General features: G+C 44.2%; 1 protein-coding gene across 1 annotated transcript in view; it reads right to left on the bottom strand.

Moving 5' to 3' along the window:
* Hecw2 (HECT, C2 and WW domain containing E3 ubiquitin protein ligase 2) overlaps nt 1–12,901 on the bottom strand; it is a gene marked incomplete at its 5' end in the record, with an annotated part of 193,309 nt that extends 180,408 nt beyond the window's left edge. The window contains 1 exon segment of the mRNA XM_013512122.1: nt 12,576–12,901. Within this exon segment, the coding sequence (XP_013367576.1) occupies nt 12,576–12,867 (292 nt within the window).
* Nucleotides 12,902–13,439: the final 538 nt, after the last annotated feature.

The following is a 13,439-nucleotide window of genomic DNA, read 5'->3' as shown; positions in this document are numbered from 1 at the left end:
AGGACGTTTTCTTTGTGAACCAAAACGATCTCTGTTTCAGGCTTTCACCTTCTTGGCGAGGCCCCTCTGTGCCCTTCCCGTCTCTGGGCTCCGCGCTCCAGGGTCTCTGTAAACACACTGCGACGACCCTGACGGTTTCCTTCCTGCTTGTGTCCCCCACCAGACGGGGCGCGAACTCCCTGCTTCCATTTCACTGCCCAGCAGCGAAGAGCAGGATCTCAAGAAGTTTCTGGGGCTGCAGCAACTCCCGTGCACACGATTATAAATGTCCTGTTTCCGTCCTCCGGGAAACTACGAGGCTACCAGTGTCGCTTTATTGCTCATACATGAAGACACTGGGCTCAGCGTGGCTCATGGACTCCCATGATGAATGAAGCCGGACTCTAAAGCCAGGTCTGCCCCAGCCCCCAACGCCAAATCCAGCCTCCTCCCCCTCAGGTGACCCAGTGACAGGTGCTGAGGTTAATGGGCCCACTCGACACTGCCAGGTTCAAACTGTAATCACGGCACCAAGGTGGCTCTGGTAATGACTTTATGAAGTACAGTAAACTGAGAAAATGTGTCCCTTGATGGTATTGGATTGGTTTTATACATGCTGATACAGAAAGAGAAAAATCAGGTTTTTTGGTTTGTTTTGGTATTGAGAATCGAACTCAGGACCTTGCGCTTGCCAAGCAGGCGCTGTGCCGCTGAGCTGTATCCCCAGCCCAAATCAGGCTTTCTTAATGAGCATACACTGGGAGTTTTGTAATTCATAATTTAAGTAAAACAAGCACAAAAGCTACAACTACAAAGACTTGAGGAAGAATCCCTTAGTGGCTCTGTTAAATATGAGTTATGATACTCTGGACTTCACAGTTTAAAACAGACTGAAAACCTGCAGAGTTCTCTATGATTGCTCCAAAGGGCACACAAAGTGCACACCGCTGAGAATCCATCCATGTTTACTCAATAGCTCAACAATAAGGTCAGGCTGGTTGTGGAAACGACTGACAGAAATGAATGTAAGGACAGTGACAGTTATCCCAGCTCTACTGGAACTCAAACACAGCTGTGTAGGGCCGGTGGAAGACCCTGGCTTTATTAACAACAGCACAAATAGATGGCAGACAATGAACCAGGGAACGCACAACAGCCCATTAAGGAAGCACCCAAAATGAAGAGAAGATGTTGGACATATAGCTACTGTGTGATAAAAACCACAACAATAATAGTAATGGACAGTGTGGAGAGGTATTCACAACAGGATGAAATTAAACACCACCAAGACAAAGAGAAAAGATGGGGAGGAAAGAGATGCAAATGAAAAGCCCCAAAGATTCTTGTACAGCAAGAGGCAGCACACACACTAGTTGATTAGAGCATTGGTTGACTCTGCTGTACACCTCGAAAGCCTAATGGAGTAAAACAAAAACGTTTAACTTCCAAACTAAGAAGGGTGTGGGACTGGGAAGGAGAGAAAACCCATCATTTCAATAGAGGGCATAAAAGTAGGGGGCAAATAACTACAAAACAGTATGACACTAAAACAATATGATATAGAAGTACATCCAAATATACTAAAAATAATTTTTTAAATGTAAACATGCTAAACATATCAATTTTAAAAGATGCTCAGTCACTCTGAATTAAAAATCACAAAGCTGTGCATAAGTTACAGCAGATTAGGGCTGGGGATTTAGCTCAGCAGCACAGTGCCTGTCTGGCAAGCATGGGGTCGTGAGTTCAATTCCTGGTACTGGAAAAAAAAAAATACAGCAGATTAATCCAATGGGTGCCAAAGAGTGGCTGAAAAACTAAATCAGTGGGGAAAGATACACCAAGCATACACCAAGCTAAAAAAGTTGACATAGAAATTTAAAATGCTAACACAGACTTTAAGAATATGAGGACAAAGACATGGAATTATAAATATATTTATTTATAGCTGTGCCCATACTTAGTCCTTAAGGGAGGATGAAAAGCTACTTACATAATGCTACAAAATTAGCATGTATGGGAAGCAGTTATTTTCTGGGCTTAGTAATGGGTTTCATCAGACAGGAGAATTTCTAAGCCTCATGCCATTGTTATCTTCACACCACCACACAATAATTACAAGGAGTACTTAACATTTACCCACTTGACTACGCAAGCCTCCTCTGGAAAAGTGACACAAATGAGACTGGAGAATTAACACAGCACATGTTTCTAGCATAACTTAATAGAAAGTAAAAACCATCTCAATCCATAGGCAGACAAATGCCTGTGTTAGTAATGCTTGCAACTAAAATGTGAAGAAATAACATACACTGAAGCTTCTTTGGATACTAGCACTCTGTTATGGTTTGTGTCTGTGTGTCCCCCCAAAGCCTCATGCGGCCATGGGGCAGGCTTTTAGAGTTTGACTGATTATGGGTGTGAGAGCTGCACCTGCCCTGGGGTGGAAACTTTGCATATGTAAGGGAGAGGAAAAGGCTGCTTGCAGCCATTCCTCCCTTGTGTGCTTGTTGCTTTTGCTGTGTTCTGCCGCCCTGAGCTGTAGCCCTCTGCCATGGGCCACTCTGCCTTGTAACCTGCCAAGTATGGACTGAAAGCTCCACAAACTGTAAGCGAAATAAACCTTTCCTTCCTTAATTTTGGGCATCAGGTATTTTGTCCCAGCAACTAAAGAAAAGTAACCAAGACACACTCTGACCTAAGAATTTTCAAAAACCTACTGAATGGCTATAGAAGCCTCTTACAGCCATTACAAACACAGGGACTCTGTGATACAAGGTCCAACATGCACTTTGAAAGGAAGGAAGATCTCTGATGGTCTAAGACACCCGCTTGTTGCTATGAATTCAGAGCCACTGCAATTATTTTGTCTCTGTCATGGTACTGTCCTTGGTGTTGCCCAGCACCCGTCTGGTCACTCAGTCTCTGAACAACCTTCAAAGTGTACACCGAAGCCTGATGCCTGCTAGCCCCCAGTACCTGCCCACGGAGCAGCCATGCAAGGCTTGGACACTCTGTTACAAGACACAGGTCTATGGAGAAACACTGAGTGCTGGCTGAATGGCCAGGGGATTCTCCACATTTCCCTCGCCCTTGATGTAGGCAGACTCACACTAATGATAATGAACGCTGGGCTCTGGGCAGACCAAAATGTATCACCCTGGTACCACCACACTCAACTGCTGGTGTAAGAGTCTGCAGTTCTCTCTCCTCCCGGCACCTGACCAAGTCAGCACAAGGACAGGATGGCTGAGACTTTTTTTTTCCAGTCTGGGAATCGAACTCACAACCTCACGCTTGCCAGGCAGGCACTGTACTGCTGAGCTAAATCCCCAGCCCCAGTGGCTGAGACTCTACAATCCAATAAAGCAAAAATAAAGAAGGCAGTGAGGCTGAGACCCTAAGTGACAGTATGAGCAGCAACACCAATAATCTTCTGTTGTGCTGAGCCCTTAATCATTCATTACTGCAGTGCACCCTGAACTATCTTGCCTAAGACAACAATGAAATCAGAAGTAATTCAGAGTCAAGCTGTGTCAAAAAACAACCTCATATTCAAAGCTTATTCTCTAAGAACATTTGAAAAATTCAAAGATATGAAGTACAACTTCTATGACTAAAGCAAATGTAGTTATCCGCTGTGACAACTTTTCTTTGGCAATAATCACCTGAACATATCAAAAGAGCTTTAGAATAGGCACTCAGCTATATTTGATAGCTATTCCGGAAATGAAATGCCTAATACATTACTTCTTTGTTCCATTTAATTGAAATTATCATTAATTGCAGCGTTCCCGTTACCTAGGGAACTATGCTGATTCTGAGGATATATGACACTGAATTTAAAACACTCTTACTTAGCATTCATATTTTAAGTGCTTATATAATTTCTACAGCCCTGTGACGAAGAAAAAGACCTTGTTTTGTGTAAGCAGACATGGTCCAGTTTGCAACTTTGATCCATAAATCTTTCTTGTGTATTCATTTGGCAAGTAAGTCTGCACTGCTGCTCCAGCCCAGAAGTACACTGACTCCGTGGCATCCTCATTATTATTAATAGAAGATAAAATAAAGAGTTCACAACCAGCAGGAGTTTAACAGCCAGCCTAGGTACCGTGCTGAGAGTTTTATATATATTATCTCATCTGATCCATGTGATACTGGACATTTTCTTCTTCTTCTTTTTTTTTTTTTTTTTTTTTTGGCCAGAGGAGGAAACTGAAGTTCTAAAAGGCTAACTAGTTGCCCAAGGTCATTCAGTCCGTCAGGCATGGTGTTTACCAGTCTACCTGACCACAGCACCTGAGTGCTCAACCACTGATAATTCCAAAAATAAACCTCTCCTCCTTCAAATTGTGGTCGTTGTGTGTTTTGTCCTAGTGACAAGGAAAGTAACTAAAACAGCTTCTGATACCAGAGAAGTGGGGTCACTGCATGACTACACCTGACCATGTGGTTAGTTCCAAAGCCTTTGGAACTGGCTAGCAGGTGTCTGGAAAGGTTTGGAGATCTGAGTGAGAGAAGCTCCAGAATGCCCTAAGTAAGGCAAGCTCTATGGTAGACTCTGGTCAGAGCTCAGAAGACAAGAGAGCTGATAAGAGATACACATAGCAAAGCTCAGGCTCAGTGAGTTTCCACTGGGAACAAGGGCTCCCTTGGCAGCTGAACTCAAGGCCATGTGTGTCATGCTCTGGCAGAAAATGTGTGACATAGTGCTCATGTCCTGAGGCTTCGCAGGAGACTGAGATTAAAGGCAGTGAACTAACGGCTCTGGCAGAGGAAACTGCAAGGCAGCCCAATGCTCAGGCTGTAGCATGGGTACTGCTTTTAGCCAGATTTATAGTGAGAAACAGGAGTAAAAAAGCCCACTTTAGAAGTGCTCAGTCTTACCAGAAGTGCCTGTAAAATTGGGGCTGAAGATAGCTCAGCTGCTGAAAAGATTAGCATTTTTAAAAAGCCAAGTATTTTGCATCAGGAATATCAGAAAAGCAGTTTGAATGGGCCAGGGAAGTTGCTCAGCAGCATAAGCACTTGCCTGGCAAGTTTGAGGTCATGAGTTCAATTCTAGATACAAAAGGAAAAAAAAAAAAAGAAAAAAAGTTTGCAACATCTGAGGAATCAGGAAAACCTCACCCTTGGAAAGGGTAAACTCCTTGGAAAGATTCTGCTTTGAGAAGAGAGCCCCAGGGCCCCTGCTCCTGCTCCAGAATGCTGCCTAGGGAACTGGTTCCCAGTGCTCAGCTGTCCAGGCGCTTGGAGGCCTCTGTGGCCACCCTCCAAGGAAGTCTGACCACTGTATGAGCTCACAGCAGACCCTAGTGTCATCCGTCTGTATACAACCCACAGGTTACGCAGGCATGCAGAATTTGAGAGTTATGAAGTCCGGAAGGCTTCCCTCCAGATTTTGGAAAAAGCCCTTGGAGGCCAAGCAATGCATGAAGCCGTGCAAGTAAAGCCAAAAGTATAAGGGAGACGCTGGGAAACTGGAAACTCCAGCAAGATGGAATTTCTGTCTGAAAAACCCTGCAGGCAGTGAGAAGAGCCACCCGAGAGGGGGTGGGGGCATGAGGGCTACCACAGGCAATGCCTTAGCGGTGGGCCAACCAAAGTGCTAAGGAGCTCACATCTGGCCACAGCTTGCTTCAGGCCCTGCTAGGAGGTGGAGCTTAGGTACTGACGGTTCCTGGGGACAGGAGCCGGAAGAGGGCATCTCCCTCCCTGGCTCCTCTCTTTGTCTCTGCTTCCAGGCTGCCACTATGTGAACAACTTTCCTTGGTGGCAGGTCTGTTCTTCCACCACGCTGTTTTTGCATCTGACCCTTAAAACCATGGACTGGAACTTCTGAAATGGTAAGCCAAAATAAACCTCTCCTCCTTTACGTTGTGCGTGGAGGGTATCTTGTCCCAGTGACCAGGAAAGTGACCAAGACAGAGCCTTTGTGAATCACATGGTTTTTAACAAATCTTAGTAGCATAGCTGATGACCCAACTTGGCAGAATCAAGAAGGTGGTGAGCAAATACCTACAGATTGGGAAATATTGGACTACATTTCCAAGCACACAAAGAAAATGAAGTCTGGGGCACAGGATCCTTAGGTTTCATCCTTGACTCTGCCCTCACTAAACTACAGGTTATTATGACTCTAAATTTTCCTATTTAAACATCAGTTTAAACTTTGGGATCTTAAAGCTCTAAAATGTATGATCTTAATTCTGTGGCTCACTGCAGCTTCACACTTGATTTTACAACCCAAATGCTAAGAAATATGAAAAATGCCATAAGCGTTAGCCATGACAGTTTCTAAAGACTAACAATCAAAAAATGCAGTTGTTCTGCCATTCCTCTTTGACAGTATAATCAATGTCTGTGCTGGTGAATTAGTTGTTTCTGTTCTATGACAGTGCAAAAAGCTCAACCCAGAATGTGAAAAGAATATGCAATACCAACACCAATAAATCCATTCTGTAGTTCAGATGAATTTTCTCATAGCAAGGGCTTCTCAGTGAAGGGGACAGTACATTGATTTACATGATGGAGAATCTTACCGAGTCAGAGATAAATAACACCGTCATTTGAGTAGCACCATTGCCCAGCACAGCACATACTTTCAGATAATCAAAACGCACCTTTTCTCACATCTTTCACGGCTTTAGCTGCACTGCTGTGGCTGCCTTGATGTCCTGAGTTGATTCAAAATGTTTCCCTTTCCTAGTCATTCTGACTTGGGGAAGAGCCAGAGGGCACACAGTGCCAGATCCAGTGAATAAGGTGGACAAGGACACAGCAGCGTGTTTTTATGAGCCTGCCTTTCCACTGACTGACACTTAGCAGCAGCATTCGCCGTATTTTTTTTATCACACCTTGTAAAGACACTCAGGAAAAAACGACTCCCAGAACTGCTTCAGAAAGGTGGCAAGAACAATGTGTGTGTTCAAAGCGAGGGGCAGTGTTTTGAGAGGGGTTCATGGCAAAGTGTCTTTTACTCTAAAATTTTTCATCATTTAAATATTCAGCATATATGTGAACTGCCCCTCATATCACCTGAGCTCAGGGTGTGGCAATGAGAGATACTGTTACATGTGTGAGCAGTGAATTCTCATCTTGGAGACCAACAATAAGTTAGAAACCTAGTGATTTCTGTAATCCATCTGCATGGTGACCACCTCTGAAATCTCAGGGTGTATAAGAGTTTCTGTGGGAAGAATATGATTAGCAGATGTATGGAGAGCTACAGGGACACCCAAATTTTTGCACATGGTGCTTTGATAGTCTCAACATTTTTCTTTGGGCTTCCAACAGAAACTATTGATTGACTAAAATGCCTTTAACATTTTTATTGCTCTGATCCCAGTGGATGTATTTTCCCTCTAGATTAGTCATTCTAAAGGTCATGTGAAGAGAGTTTTGCAGAGAAAAACATGATTAACAACTAGATAAACAAAAACAAAACTCACACTTTGTGAGAAAACATAAGCCAAGAGCAACACAATCAAAATGACTGTGCCAACAGGCCACACCTCACCCAATCCTGTTCCACTGAATTCCTTCCTCTTTGGGACTCATTTCCATAGAGACCATCTCTCGTTCCACAAATAAAACCAGAAGTTGCTAGGAAACGCTGTAGCTTCTCAGGACACAATTGAAGGGGCATGATTGCTTCCTGCCGAGAGGTACAGAAACCTAACACCATTGGTGACATGCACACTATTGTTATGAAGTCAAGGTTTACAGCACACCTACTCTGCAGAGCCCTACGGCGTGTGGTGGTGCACCCCTGTAATCCCAGCTTCTTGGGAGGCTGAAGCAGGAGGATGGCCCAGGACTTGGAGTGCCAGCCTGGACAACATAGTGAAACCTTTGTCTTACAATTAATTAACTAATAATTAAAATTCACTATGCATATTCCTGCTTAACTATAATAGGTTTAAATGCATGGCTTAATTTGGACTCCCTCAAGTTTTTCCAATCCTACCCTTGTGTCTCCTTCTTCAATTACTCCACAAGCAGATCATCTCACCTGCTTTCACCTAACAGTCACCAAGAAAACCATCTTGTATGTATTTAAGTTGCTAATCGCTCAAAGAATTATTCCATTACTGATCATGTTAAACCTCCGAAAATTTCTACATGCGTTGGAGTTATTGTTTTCAAAATTCTGCTGCTTCTTTGAAAGACAACCTCGTGGTTTGTGCACACATTAAATCAGCCCTCGGAACTCTCTGTGAGTGGTCGCCCTGGAAGCAGCTGCTGTCACCTTCTCCATCCTCAAGATCTCCTGCCCCGGGAAGCAGCCATTGCCCTTTTACTCTTTCCCCTCTTTGCAGCTGCACTGGAGGCTCAGGAATAACTGCTGGGACAAGAAACCTCACCAATAGCAACTTAAGGACTGCAGAATGTCTTCTCTATAAACACGGACTTTGGAGTGCCGGTCCAAGCACTTTGTTTCTGCTCTACCCCACCTTAGCTGTTTTATCCTCTGGACTGATGCCTCAGGGTGTCGTGGAAGCAGCCACTCCAGGTATCACATCCTTTCACCAGAGTCCCAAGTACAGGAGAAGGGAAGCTTTAATAGAATCTGTCTTCATTAGCACTGGCTTTTCATTGGCAGTGAAATTCTACTGTCTTCCCCTGACATCTCATTTGCCAGAACTTCTCGGGTACATGCTCCAGGACTACTCACTGGTTGTGTTCCCATAGAGGCTGAACCCTTTCCTGAGCCACCGAGGTTGCACTAAATCAAGGGCTCAATCCCCCACCCACACACTGTCAGGCTTCTGCCTGCAGGGAGAGAAAGGGTGGGAAATGGCATCAGTTAAAGACCACAGTTCTGCCATGCATGGGTCTCCACACGAGATGGCCAAGTCCCCACGAAAGAGAGATCCCTCCTACCTGGAGGTCAAAAGAGCTCATCTATGTCCCGGACAGAAATGGCCATCTATGCTTAAGGCCAGGCCACTGCTTGCTCTGCTTCAGGACACAGATCATCAGTCTCTTTTCAACACAGCATGGCCCACTACTACAAACACAAGCTATGCTTAGTGCTCTAGAGCTGGGGGGCTTCTGAGGCCACCCATCGCGAGAACTCTGCCAAGACACACAGCGTGGCAACAGCAGCAGGGCCACACAGCGTTGTGGTGTCCAAGCCTCTGTCAGCTCCCGATCCTTGAGAGGTCGGGGCTGCTGGCTCCTCACCACCCTTCCTGCTGGGGATCTAAATCTGCTAGAAAATACAGTAAAACCTGCCAAATGTATGGACGCCAACATCAACTTTATTCAGAGTCCTCTGGAAATAACCTGATGAGAAACTAAGTGCGACCTCTTACCTCTCTCACTCTAAGTCAAAAGCCATGGGAAGACTTTCTCCTTCAGCTCATAGGGAAGTAATCAGCACCACACCATCCTGCCTGATGTATGCAACTATAATGCACACAAGCAGTGTTTGCCAGGCACTGGATAAGACCCAGTATGAGATACAACCCCACAAGCAAGAGACAGTCATGAGCTAACTCCTTGGCCACCCAGCTCTCAGCCTGGGGACTATTTCTGGAGTGCAGTTCAGGGACCTAGAATCCATGCCAGCTCTGTGAGCTGTGGAAGCGGAGATCAGAGTCTGGATCCATTAAAGAAACTAGAATCTCCAGGCCAGGGCACCCTGGCACATTCAGGGCTGTGGAGGGGTGAGAGTTGAAAGTCCACCTGGGGGTGCCCTGTAAATCTCTGCCCAATGTTTGGGCTGCATATGCTTGGGAAGAAGCTACTGAGGCTTTGTAGAAAGCAGTTACTATAGGGCGGAGAGGGCAGCAGTTAGCAAGGTGGGCATCCAGCTAAGATGTCATAAGAAATGCTTATTCCTTAAGACTGCCCTTATGACCCCTTAGGAATAAGCAATGTCCTAGAGTATGGTCTACTCTGAACTTAACAAAGCCAAGAACCAAGACCTAACAAAACTCACAGCACAGACCAACCTGGAAGCTGAATTCCACCAAGTGAGGAACACTGGGAGACTACGTTGGGCTTTCCACAGATCCGTGCTAACCAAGTGTGAAGCCAAACCTACACGAGGTCAAGGAAACAAATCCACCTGCTGGCATACATAAACAACATTATGCCACAGAACTCAGAAAGTTTATGACATAGAATCTGCAGTGTTCAATGGAAAATCAAGGATTGTTTGATATACAAAAGACATAAAAATAGGAACCAAGGAAAGAAACAATCAGTACAAACTGACCCTGAGATGGTCCAGGTATTGTAATTAGAAAGCAGCTATTTTAAAGCAGCTATAATATATCCAAGCCAATTCAAAGAAATAAACAAAAATGGGACCTACATGAGTTAACACATAGGGAAACTCCTAGGAGAAGTAAAAAAACTGTGAAAAGAAAAAAATGCAAATTCTAGAAATGAAAAGTCAAATAACTTAAATTTGAAAATCCATTGGATAAGAATGATAACAGGATGAAGATGAAGATGGAAAAAAATAGGGAACATGAAGATAAATAGAAATTCCTAACTTTGAATATCAAGAGAAAAGTAGGAAGAAAATGAACCAGAGCTTCAAAGCCCTGGTTGATAATGTGGAATGACCTAACACAGGTATAACTGAAGTCTCAGTATAAACAGAAAAAATATTTCAGAAATAATAACAACCAAAGATTTCCCAAAAGTCATCCAAAACATTAGCTGAAAAAGCTCAGAGAGTCCTAAGACAGATAAAAAAGAAAATCACATCTAGATGTACCATAGTCAAACTTCTGAGAACCAAGATAAAGAGAAAAATCTTAAAAGTAGACCGTAGTGAGTGGGGATACCATACTGCAAGACTTAGAAGTCTGACCTGCAGTTATTTCTCTGGAAAGTAAAGTATAAGAATAACAAGACTGTGGCTTTGGTAACTTGTGGATAGGATGAGTTGTGTCCTTCATAATTAATTTAGACAAGAAAATGTAACAAGTGAATGGGAAAAATTTTCAAAAGGTATGGAAAAATATGTAGTAATATGGTCATGCCTTAAATGATTATAGCATCTTACAGGGTAAGTTATTCTTTCACATGAGGAATTATCTCATACAAGAAAGCAGAAGTTATTATTTCCCCAAAAAGTATCACATAAAGCATTTTCAAAATATAATGTTCCACGTGTAGTCTTATATTAAGAAAAAGAAATATATAAGATAAATGAAAAGAGAAGTTTTAGGAAGCCCCAAAGGGTAAAATTACATCAAAACCAAAAGAGTTACTTATAAAACCCCATTTGTGGGACTTTCTGTGATCATAATAAAGCAGATAATAATTTTTAAACAATGGATCTTCTGCACTTTGAACAATATTTAAACAGATCTTGGGATAGTGCTGAGCAAGGAAAAACTTGCCTTTTGTGTTGTCATAAGAGAAAAAAAGAAAAATAATAATTCACTGGTTTCTTTGCCATTTTAGATTTCTTATTATCCAGAATGATTAATGGTTAGAAGTTCCATAAATAAATACAAACCTTTTTTATTTTCTTAGTCTACACAAAATTCCCCCCCTCCCAGAGAAGCACAATTGTCAGGGCATTCAGCATTTTAACAAAATTCCAGTAGGAGGCTACTTTGCCCCCAGCAGTTCTGGGCAGTGGGGCTACTGAGCACGGGCCATTGGGAGCCCGGGCACTGCAGGACGTCAGCAACACGTGCACTCATCCCCACCCAGCGACAGCAAGGAAATCTGTCTCCAGATCCTGCCAAACGTGCCCCTCAGGGCATAATTCCCATCTGGGGGGGTCCCTGAGATGTGAAGTCATAAACAGGCCTTTCTCCCTACCAATTCATTCTTTAAAAAAAAAAAAATGGCTTATAATTTATACAGAAAACAACCATGTCTTCTAATAAAATATCTGATGTTCAATTTTGGAAGGACTTTCCTTCATGTAGAGCAAAACACTCCAATTTCAGAGCATGTCAGATTTTATCACTGGGTTGAATTTAGGTTTTCTTTCTGGTTACTTCATAAGTTCTGATTTTTGCTTTCAAATAAAGCCGACTTTTTCCTTGCTGGGATGCTTCATCTGTCATTCCTTCACCTATGAGAGGCAGGCAAATCAGCTCAACAGAGCCGGCACTGCTCTTGTTAAAGCAAGCGGCACTATTTCTAAGTCATGCATGAGGAGCACAATGCATTTTTCACCCAGGCGATCTGGGATACGGTCAAGGAATTTTTAAACGCAAAAAGATACATGAAACTGCAGATTGTTCTTCGCAAAATTCAACTTTCAGAGAAAACAAAACCTTCTTGCAACTGATATCTCAATCCAGACATCATTCTTGTCAGTTTAAAAGTGTTACTCGATGTTAAACGAGACTGCTGACCAAGTGCAATCAATCCAAAGTTTTAAAAAGAAAACACTGTCCTGTCTGCAGGTTTTGATGATTAATCTGGTGCAGACAGAATCACCAGATTCCTAGAAGCAAGGTACCACTGGCCCTCCTCCCAGGGAAAAAGGAAATTCCCAAATCTGCCATGTATGTTTGTGCATGGAACTTTCTGCCCAGGAGAACACAGGACCAGCACAAGGACAGACCCCCTATCCCGCCCCATGCGGGTCCAGCCCGACTCACCGATGTGATAAAGGCCGATCCAGTCACTGGGATCCACCTCCTCCTTGATGTCCCAGAAGATGATGAGGTCCTGGGCTTGGCCGAGTGTGTACTCATACATGCTGGCTGTGAGGCTGGAGCGGCTCTCAGAAGTCACCAGGTCCGTGTCGCTGTTGGCGCGTGGCAGGGTCATGTTCTCAGGCAGGGAGCCCTGAGCAGCCAGGCTCTGCAGGTTCTCGGGGCTCAGTGTGTACCGCATCTGGGGGTTTCGACGCCGAACAAACAGCAGATGCTCCCGGGCTGAGCTAGCCATGCTGCCTGCCTCCTGGGGCCGGCCTCCTACAGAGCTGCAAGAGAGACAGCACAAGCCTCAGTGGTGGGACCAGAAGCAGCAGCCGAAGCTGCCCGGACACAGAGCTCAGAGGAGTCGGGTTAAAGCCTGGCCGTGTAATAATCCTCTGCCACCGAAATAAAACCTATTATTCTACTGTCAAACGATGGTGTCAGAAATAACTTCTGAGGTCACCAATGGCAAAGGCTGTCCCTCACCTGTGGCCTGATTTCCCCTGACAACTTTCTCCCAGCAATCAGGAAGGAGGGGACTTCACCAGCCCTTTCCCAAACCACACCCCCGCAGAACATCGCCCTCCTCTCCTTTTCCATCCCACTCACGTTATTTATTTCCTTCTGCAGCTAAAGTTTAAAACCTCAAGGTAGAACTTTTTGAGGCATGCTGCAATGGTTGAATGTATCACCGTGAGTGCAAGTTCACCTGCTCAGGCCCCTTAGCAGAAGAAGGAAACTAACAGAAGTCCTCCTTCAGAGCTTGCTCAAAGGTCACCTCCTCACTGCAATCCAGGAGCGCCAGAGTTAAGACTCTACCCC

Source organism: Chinchilla lanigera, unplaced genomic scaffold, assembly GCF_000276665.1.
Source record: "Chinchilla lanigera isolate Chin_1 unplaced genomic scaffold, ChiLan1.0 scaffold00002, whole genome shotgun sequence".
NCBI classification, from domain to species: domain Eukaryota; kingdom Metazoa; phylum Chordata; class Mammalia; order Rodentia; family Chinchillidae; genus Chinchilla; species Chinchilla lanigera.
Note: the sequence above shows the minus strand (reverse complement) of the source record. Positions and strands in the feature narration are given on the sequence as shown.